The sequence below is a fragment of the Liolophura sinensis genome, chromosome 12 (assembly GCF_032854445.1).
Source record: "Liolophura sinensis isolate JHLJ2023 chromosome 12, CUHK_Ljap_v2, whole genome shotgun sequence".
Taxonomy (NCBI): Eukaryota; Metazoa; Mollusca; class Polyplacophora; order Chitonida; family Chitonidae; genus Liolophura; species Liolophura sinensis.
The window spans coordinates 16,417,118-16,427,310 of record NC_088306.1 but is presented as its reverse complement, the minus strand read 5'-3'; the positions used below and the strand labels follow the sequence as shown (position 1 = coordinate 16,427,310).

The 10,193-nt window shown below is 37.3% G+C and overlaps 1 protein-coding gene across 1 annotated transcript; it reads left to right on the top strand.

Annotated features, from left to right (window-relative positions):
- Positions 1-729: 729 nt before the first annotated feature.
- LOC135479100 (ras-related GTP-binding protein A) lies at positions 730-9,520 on the top strand. The gene is made up of 8 exons (XM_064758821.1): positions 730-753; positions 1,758-1,857; positions 2,606-2,672; positions 3,239-3,461; positions 4,284-4,379; positions 5,129-5,251; positions 6,715-6,922; positions 8,932-9,520. The coding sequence occupies exons 1-8, from the start codon at positions 742-744 to the stop codon at positions 9,027-9,029; spliced, it is 927 nt and encodes a 308-aa protein (XP_064614891.1). The 5' UTR covers positions 730-741; the 3' UTR covers positions 9,030-9,520.
- The last annotated feature ends 673 nt before the right edge of the window (positions 9,521-10,193 follow it).

Sequence of the window (10,193 nt, the reverse complement as noted above, 5' to 3'; positions counted from 1 at the left end):
ACGTCACAATGGACTCGTGTCACCCGAAACAAAGGCAACATTAGCATGTAACATTAACCAATAACGCAGAACATGTATCCTATCATACCAAAATTATGAACATTGAATGTAGAATATGTATAAAATACGTACAGACAACCACGTGCATTTACATGTGTAAAATACCTTTGTTTATGATGTCCTAGGTAACAAATCAACCTACAGTGGATATGCGATTAGGGAGAGTAGGCCTAAATGCAATGCGTTTATTCATGCCTGTGTGTGTATGTATTAAACAACTGGGCACATATGGAGATATATAAGTATTGTCAATACATATAACAATAGAACATACGAAGACAACAAATGTCTTGAATGTAAAATGTAAAAAATGTAAAGTTTACATTCAACTACCAAAGTAACAGTATGAATGATTTAATCATTATCGAAGGCAGCTTGACCACGTGGGATAAAGTTGTTAACAACTTAGAACCGAGCTCAATTTCATGAAAACAAGGCTAAAAGCCTATATGTTTTAAAGGGCAAGCACCTGCTTCCAGAGCTAGTCAAGGGGCGACAACTTTACCTTCACGTGTGACAACCATGTGATTACAAAATGGCGGACTGACAGTTGCACATAGCGGGATGTTTTGTTGAAGAGGAGAAATTGCTTATATTCTTTCGCTTCCAGTGGTTTGTGAAGGGTAGTAGGGATTGTGCACAGTTGACGAGGTAGCTCAAGCACTCCAGCACTCCAGCAACATGAAGAAAAAGGTTTGTGTGGGGAATCTTTAGTAACATTGTCGGATGGGGAAGATGGTTTTGGTAAAATGGATTGAGCAGCGGTATGCGAATTATGTGAACTCTGATGGACCCAAACTATAGCGCTTTCACTTTAAGACAGGGTCACATAGATCAGGCTACCTTCTGAGTTTCTCTGTGAAGGCCTTTAAATAGTCATGGTACTCATCTATCCGTGTAAGCTCCCAGATTATGTTTGAAGATGGCAAAACGTGTAGGAAGTAATTAATTTATTTGATTGGGCTCAGCCTAAAAGCCGGTCTGAGCTCCGGTCTGCAGATCTGATATCCGGTCTGGGCATTGTGGCCAAACGGCAGCGGGTATCGAATCAATACTGATATAGGTCGAATGATATTGTCTTTCTCTATTCATGTTCATAATATGCAAGTGTAAACTTTGCGATATTTTCTCTTTTCAGCGCAACAGTAATCATATCCTTTCCAGCTTATGATGGCATATTGGTCTGGCAAAAAGAAAACCATAAACACAGGCTTCGGTCTTGACATATTATACACTGCTGAAAAGAAAAAGACAATATCATTCGATCTGTATCAGTTTTGAGTCATTACAGTTTTGGTCACAATGCCCAGATCGGATTTCAGACCGGCCTGTAGGCCAACCCATTTGATTGTGGTTTTTCGCTTTGCTCAAGAATTTTTCAGCTGTACCGTGTAATTCTGTTAAATTAAACATTTGAGTCTATTTTCAACAATTTTTGATATTTTCATCCCTCAACGTTTAATCATTAAATTAAAAAATCCATTCGGCCTGTTTCACATAGAACTTTGAGGGAAATGAAGTTGGTTGTTAAATCCATGAGCATCACTTTTTTTTTTCATTATGTACATGTGCTTGTTTTTGTTTTTTGCCTGATTTCCACCCACCATAATCCTGCCCATCGTCATGTAAGTGAAATATTCGAGCCTGGAGGAAAACACCAATCAATCAATCAATCAATCATTTTCATTCATATACAGGTTCTTCTCATGGGCAAAAGTGGCTCTGGCAAAACCAGTATGCGCTCGATTATATTTGCCAATTACATTGCCAGGGATACACGGAGACTGGGAGCAACAAGTAAGTGGGCGAGTGGTTTGTGACGGGTCTGGATGTGAAATGACACAGCATCTGTTTTCATAAGGATTTTATCTATGTACACATGCAGAAGAGAAAGGTTAACTTATCCTAACTAGCGGGGTTAATATAAACTACAAGGTTCATACCGGTACTGTAAATCTTTAACAGTTTCAATCGCTGAAGCACTTTTTTCACTGGAATTTATGCATACAATTATTATGAAAATGACACTAAAAAAGATTTGTATCATGCAAGTTTCATAAAACTATGTGTGTTTCTCCACAGCTCATAGTTCTCTCAGAATGTTTCTTTCAAAGTTTTGTTTGCAGAGGTGGTTGAAAAGATTGAAGAGTTAGGGTATACTTCTATTTGAGCAAGTTTAGCTTAACTACCAGTGGAGAATGTTCTTTGTGGCTGGGGGGCCTCCGTAACTCAGTTGGTTAGCCCACTAATGCAGCGTAATGACCCAGGAGCCTCCCACCAATATGGGTTTCCCCATTTCCCCATATTCACCGTCGAATAGGTGAAATATTTTTGAGTACGGCATAAAACACCAATCAAATAAATAAATAAATAAATGTTTGTAGCTGCCATACATGTATCTTTCCTAATGGTTATAATTTGTCAAAGTGAAATTGAACATGTAGCAAAGGATATACAGTCTCATGTGGATTTGAAGTTTGTACATCTATGTCTTTGCCTTTTCTGTCCAGGTAAGGTCATTTTGTGTCAAAATTGTGTTTTTCAGTTGACGTAGAGCACTCTCATGTCCGTTTCCTTGGCAACTTAGTGTTAAATTTATGGGATTGTGGTGGGTAAGTATTTACTTGTATTGAAGATGTATATCAAGCTATTAATAACTCCTGAAAAAAAGTTGATGTTTAAACTTTTGTTGGAGCATTGGAGTACATGGATTTACACTTTGGACTAGTATGCCATGATTATATCCAGTTGTCATTAGTCAGTGTGGTCATTTGTTAAAAGGTGGATTTTTGTGTGTTTTGAGGATTATTATGCCTGCTGTGAGTGGTATCACTTGAAGGTGGATGCAATTGCTGTGGATAAAAATTGTCATAATTGTGTTTCTGAACACGGCAGTAACTGGTTGCATATTAAGGATAAATGATTTTGACTGAAAAAAAAAAAAACAAAAAAAAAACATGTAGACACTCAGCATTTGTCTATTTTTGTATATTAGTTAGAGAAATACCAGAATGTATGAGGACCTCCTCAATTTGCACACTGTGTACTATTGGTGTTCGACACAGAACTTTACTACTCAATTATATTACTGCTTGCAACATATTTACCACCACAGGGGAGGTAATTTAAATAGAGAGAGTTCTCAGAATTGGGAAATATCTGTTTGTGATTTTTTCAGGCAGGAGGCGTTTATGGAGAATTATTTTGCTAGTCAGCGAGACAACATTTTCCGCAATGTTGAGGTGCTCATTTATGTTTTTGATGTGGAGAGTAGAGAACTGGAGAAGGACATGCACTACTATCAGTCGTGCTTGGAGGCCATTTTACAGAACTCCCCAGATGCCAAGATCTTTTGTCTGGTGCACAAGATGGATTTGGTCCAGGATGACCAGAGGCAACTGGTATGTTGTCATGGCAACCTCAGTCCTGCTGACTGAACGGCCCTGTAGCACAGCCATTTTCTGACATGTACTAATCTCTGGTGTGCTGTATTAAGTGTGAAAGATGTACTGTTAGCTCTTCTTTTTTTGAAGTCAAGAATGTGTGCTAACAAGGACAAGTGATTCTGTAATAAACAAAACTATCAGAACAAACTTTATACTAGGTTTGTGAATGGGTTATTAGTATCATAGTCAACATAATGATAAGTTGAATAAAGTATTAGGATCAAGACATACAACTGCAGGAATGTCAAGTCTTTCCCAAACTTTATTATGTAATATTTTTAATCAGTTAGAAAAAATGTTACTTGTAAACTAACAGTTCTTTACGGTTGACATTTCATCATTTAACCAGCTCATCTTTGGCTGTGCATGGTACACTGAGTGAATTTATTTATTTATTTGATTGGTGTTTTATGCCGTACTCAAGAATATTTCACTTATACAACGGCGGCCAGCGATATGGTGGGAGGAAACCGGGCAGACCCCGGGGGAACCCCACGACCATCCGCAGGTTGCTGAAAGACCCTAAGTGAATTAACTCAGACAGGGCCAAGTAGTGTCCGGTTTACTAAATATGACTAAAGATCAGCCCATTCCCTCTACTAAATTACCCTTTGGGATTATGGAAAAAGGTACCTGCTCTTCGACAACTAAAGTAGAGGGTGCAAAGTGTGTACAAATGATGTAATCTTGAAAGTGTTGTAAAACTTATTATCCCACTGATCCCATCACAAGATTCCTATACCAGTTCTATATAAAGGAGGATGTCATACGTTTCAGATATTTCGTCAAAGGGAAGAAGACCTGAAGAGACTGTCCAAACCTTTAGACTGCACATGTTTCGCCACTTCAATCTGGGATGAGACACTGTACAAGGTAAGTTTTGTGTGGGTCAAAAAACAGATATTATGCAGACTAGTGAGATCATCTGTAATTTCAGGGGTTTTTTTTGTTTTGTTTCTACTTTCACCAAGTTTCACATTTAATCGTTTTGTAGTACAAACTGTTGTGCTGAATGGTGATTTGATTGGTAATCGTTTTGTAGTACAAACTGTTGTGCTGAATGGTGATTTGATTGGTAATCCTTTTGTACAAACTGTTGTGCTGTATAGTGATTTAGTCACTGATTGATTTGATTGGTGTTTAATGCCATACTAAGGAATTTTTCGCTTCGACGACAGCTGCTAGTGTTACAGTGGGAGGAAACTGAGCAGAGCCCGAGGCAAACTGGCAGACCTTCCCACATATTTCAGTTGATGAAAAAATCATGAGAAGTTATATCATGTGATATAGTGTAAAGCATGGTTTCAAGGAAAATGAAGAAAGATATGCCAAAAAAGGGAGAGTTTTGTTTAAATTTTTAGGCATACTTTATGTTTCTTTCTGTTTTATTAATATTTTCCATCAATGGTTGGGAATGTTGGGAAAAGATTATGGGACAAATTTGGTGTTCCTAATTTGGACTTTCGCTTAACAAAGTTGTTTTGACAGCTAGCACTATTGATAAAGGCTGCTTAATTTCTGGACTGACTGATCTTGGAAATATACTTGGACAATAATGTGGAATTATTGTCGACAAAAATTGTGTGTTAGAGAATACCTGATAAACAATCTCTTGTTTCCAGGCATGGTCATCCATTGTGTACCAGTTAATACCTAATGTACAACAACTTGAGAGTAACTTGGCCAATTTCTCCGAGGTTATTGATGCTGATGAAGTCCTACTGTTTGAGCGGGCAACATTTCTGGTGAGATCCTCTTTCTGTGTTTACTTTCATTATTTCTACGGGTTGAGGATCCATATTAAAAAGTACCACCCAAGTAATGAAGCCTTTTAAAAGTTGTGTTTTCATCTCACCAAGTTATAAATCACAACTAAAGTACACCAGCGCCTTGAATTTGTGTGCGAATTGATTTATCATGAAATCTGAAAGTAATACATGGATGTGGTGGCCCCCATTTTTTTTTTTTAATGGTATCAAAATATTTATTGTTATAAAAAGTGAAATTGTTTTCACAGGTAAGCCCTTACAAATTGCTGTTAACCAAAATATTGTGTTTATGTCAACAGTTTTTATCAGTGTACCTGTAGGTTCCATGATTTCAGCATAGCCTTACACTTGATATGGGCTATTAAAACCCTCTCTACACCATGCTTCTGTCGTCCCCTGTATTTTTGTTGTTTATTACTTCTGTTTTGTTTTGTCTTTTTGGTTTTTTATTTAATTTTCTGAAGCATTATGTCCCATTGACGAAATTCAGCAGTTTCATATGACATTGCGATTAAGCTATGGCGAGCCACCACATTTTGTGCATTTAGTTTATAGTTTATACACTAAACACTGAATGATGGACAGTTACCACAGAGCAAACCTGTCGTCTCGTCACAGGTGATAAGTCTTTGAAAGACCTGCCCACATGATTATGGGAATTTTTTTGAAAAACTTTTTCAAATTTTTTAGTCTCCCTTGCTCTCACAAATAATACTGGTCACCGTCGTATCAGTGAAAAATTATTGAGTACAGACATAAAACTCCAGGCAAATAATAAATAAATTAACTCAGATGTGTTATAAGTACATAAAAATGGAAATATACATGTATGTATATTGCTCTCACGTTTGCTGCATCCCTATTACTTAGGAGAAAATCCCTGTTTATTTTGAGCGACAGACATTTCTTAGCCAATTACTTGGTTTTTTTTTTTTATTGATCATCAAAGTGTTATGGGGGAAACGCCTTTGTGTGATAAAAATAACTCCGGCCTTATTTGTTAAAACTCATAACATCAAAGGGCTTTCAATTTTGCTTAGCTTAAACTGCAATATCTCAGCTGAGCAACATCACAATTTCAGAAAAACAAAAACAAAAAAAAAAAGACACCAGACATGATACCCCACCAAGTCACATTATACGACAGTGGGCCATTAACTGCTGAGTGCCAAGTGAGGCAGCAGCTAGTACCATTTGATACTTTGGTATGACCTGACCTGAATTTGATCCTGGGTCTACCGACATTTAGAGGCTAGATCAGAAGTATGAGCGTATTAAGATAGAAGGACTTCAGTGTTGGCAGAAAATACTCTGTATCTTCCTTCCCCCAATACTGCCATATCAACCACCGCCTCCCATTACCCATGCATGTGGACCAAAGAGAACCTAAATAAATGTCAGGTGAGATACAGCCTCATTGTGTTTCTTCTCTTTGTTAGGTAATCTCACATTGCCAGAGGAAGCCACACAGAGACGTGCACAGATTTGAGAAGATAAGTAACATCATCAAACAGTTCAAATTGAGTTGCAGCAAACTGGCTGCCTCCTTTCAGAGCATGGAGGTCCGCAACACATCCTTCGCTTCGTTCATCGATATCTTCACTTCCAACACTTACGTTATGGTGATCATGTCAGATCCTAGTATTCGTGAGTCATATTTTTTATTAACAGTAGCAATATTTATTTTCATACCCTTTTCTTCACTCTTTTTGCAAGTCTAAGGGCAAGTCGAATACAATTTATCCACCTTATGAATTTTAGAATGATGATTAGAATCATCAATGAATGATTTAGAATCCCAGGTAACATTCTTATCATATTCTGACTACTAGTATTAATTATTCTGCAGAAATTGCCTTGAAAGTCATTCTTTTATAGGCCAAAAAGTTGAGGATTTTTGGGGGGGTTTGTTATCATTTTACCAGCCTAAAAAAATCATGTTTAGTTGGTGAAAAAAACAATGTCAGGTGCAGGCATATTGTTTTGGTTGTAGCTGTAATATTGAAAGTTCACTAGCAATTTCACTGTTCTAAAATGGGTAAGTAAACAAATCAAGGTACTGAGTTTTAACACAAGCTCCACACTAATAAGGCAGGCCAGTCACTCTTTTCCCATAAATCTGCGTCAACAAAATTGTAAAAAGCGTCACCCCGTCTGTCTGCAGTCTTGTTAGACTTCCAGCGCATTAAACTGAATGAGTAAAAACTATGTTGTTGTGGCATGGCAAGTGGTAGTGCTTTCCTGCGAACGTAGGCGTGGAGAAGCCCTACATAGACATTATGATCATGTTTGCGAAAACTGTACTGAATGTTTGCGTAAATAGTTGTGCAATGTGTGGAACTGGCGTTTCCTTAGTGCAGCATGGAACATTCTCACTAAACAGCAGTGTCAAAATTAACTACAAAAAGGAATAGGGCAATAAGACCAGTGTCTACCGATCCTCCTTAGTAGTAATTGGTTCTTCAGTTTGATAAAGGAAAACATGATCAAACATTTCTATGATATACTAGTATTTGCATTTAAATGTAAAACATGTGGTGGAAGCAATTTTTTGTGGATGGTTGCTTGTTTTATATGTAGGAACAGTCACTTGCAAATGTTCGTTTACACAGGACAGTCAGACTAGCGCCTGTTTACATGTAACTTTAAAGATCCAGCCAATATTCCACTGGTTTGATCCAGAGTTAATCTCAAGCCTTGATTAATCTTGGAATATGTGGAATTGACTTATCACTAGAAAAGTTGAGAACAGTCTCAAAAAATAGTCCTGCAATATGCTGAACTGACTTATCACTAGAACAGTTGAGAACAGTCTCAAAATATAATCCTGCAATATGTTGAATTGACTTATCACTAGAACAGTTGAGAACAGTTGAGAACAGTCTCAAAAAAATAGTCTTGCAATATGCTTAATTGACTTATTGCTAGAACAGTTGAGAACAGTCTCAAAAAAATAATCCTGCAATATGTTGAATTGACTTATCACTAGAACAGTTGAGAACAGTCTCAAAAAATAATCCTGCAATATTTTGAATTGACTTATCACTAGAACAGTTGAGAACAGTCTCAAAAAAATAGTCCTGCAATATGCTGAACTGACTTATCACTAGAACAGTTGAGAACAGTCTCAAAATATAATCCTGCAATATGTTGAATTGACTTATCACTAGAACAGTTGAGAACAGTCTCAAAAAAATAGTCCTGCAATATGCTGAATTGACTTATCGCTAGAACAGTTGAGAACAGTCTCAAAAAAATAATCCTGCAATATGTTGAATTGACTTATGACCAGAACCGTGGGAAACATCTCAACAAATAGTCAACAATATGCTGAATGGACTTGTCACCAGAACATTTTTGATGGCCTAAAACAATTAGTTCCATGATTAATAGTTATAATTGGCAACATTTTATTAGTCAGATTTTTGGATTGACAGCTGTGATTGGACACTTTGGTGGTGAGCATGTAAACGGGTCAACAGTTGGTCCTTTTCTTTTCAAAAAAAATCATAACATTATGCCACTGATTTCATTTTCAAGAATCATAGTCATAATCATGTTTGATCTTTTTTTCTGAGCATCGTCATATTTTCTCTGTATCTTTACCATTGCTGTTATGTCTTACTCTGGCTTATTTTCTTTTTCTTTCCTTTTAGCTTCAGCCGCCACTCTAATAAACATCAAGAATGCGCGGAAACATTTTGAAAAATTGGAACGTGTAGACCCCACTCATCCTTCAATGGCTGCTAGATAGGTCTGAATCCTGCCATCTCAGACATTGTTGAAGTTTGCAAAATTTGCAAAGATGTGATTCTGTCACCCTGGACACCCATCACAAGAGGATATTGGGCAAATGGTTAGGGAAAGCAATTGGGCAATAGTGAAATCAGGTGTTGGTCAAAAGATCTAGAGTGGTTTTTGAAGGATTCTAACATTGCTTTCTGTATATATTAATGTGTTTAGTTAGTACTGAGTGAGTACTGGCATTTGCAGACATTTTGGGAGAACTGACAGAATTTGTGAGCACAGAAGGCTTTATCCACAAATCATTTTTTCCTGAGAAATGGAAATACAGGACTTTGTGTATATTATGTATATAGATTGTATCAGTGATTTGTGGAAAATGTGAAAATATTTTCTACTTACCCAATAAAGTCATCTTGGACCTGCAACATGTTTGCCCTGAATTATGGAAGCCCTTATCGACCATCATGTTTTGAAGGATGTACTCCTACTGCTGGCAGTCCGTTACATTGCAGTGGTATTTATAAGCACTCTAATTGGGCTGTTTATCAGAGCAGGATTCAAACCTCTCTTTTCACACGGTCCAGTCGATTTAATTTTGCCCAAGACACGTGTTTGGCAAAGTTTGGAGAGTAACATCTCCTTAAAAATCATTTAAGAATTAATTTAATTTTGCTCATGGATGCATTTGTGGGTATAATATTGTAGGGATGGGAAAAAAAACATTGTGTGTGTGTGTGTTCTTTTTTTTTTTCTTTTTTCATTGGCTCTTGAGACTCCAACATCCAGAATCTTAATAACGTTTGAATTGCTATCCAAGGCTTCAATTGTTTTTTTTTTGATAGGGACGGTGTTGCAGAACACTGGCTGGATGAAAGTGAGAAATAACATGTAAGATTTCCAAAAAAATTTTTAGGCCTCAAATTGACTCATTCCTTGTTGGTTGCTGGGCAACGAGGCAGGCAATTTACGAGTGTCACATTGTGCAGCGTGATTCCGCAGGTTCAGAAGGAGATATACATGCACCTGCTGCCATTCTGTCATGACTCAGTTGGCCAAGCTGAGGAGCGCCAGAATGAGTGGAATCGGTGAAAAACCTTGCAATTTGGAGAAATGTTGTGCCATGATTTTTATTCCACCGCCTTCACCAACTTCCTCCATGTAATAAAAGCGT

What these genes read in the sequence shown, in the direction of transcription:
- LOC135479100 (XM_064758821.1), top strand. An exon ending in AATTTATGGGATTGTGGTGG is followed by an intron (nt 2,673 to 3,238) that starts GTAAGTATTTAC and finishes TGATTTTTTCAG; the next exon opens with GCAGGAGGCGTTTATGGAGA. An exon ending in CATGTCAGATCCTAGTATTC is followed by an intron (nt 6,923 to 8,931) that starts GTGAGTCATATT and finishes CTTTCCTTTTAG; the next exon opens with CTTCAGCCGCCACTCTAATA.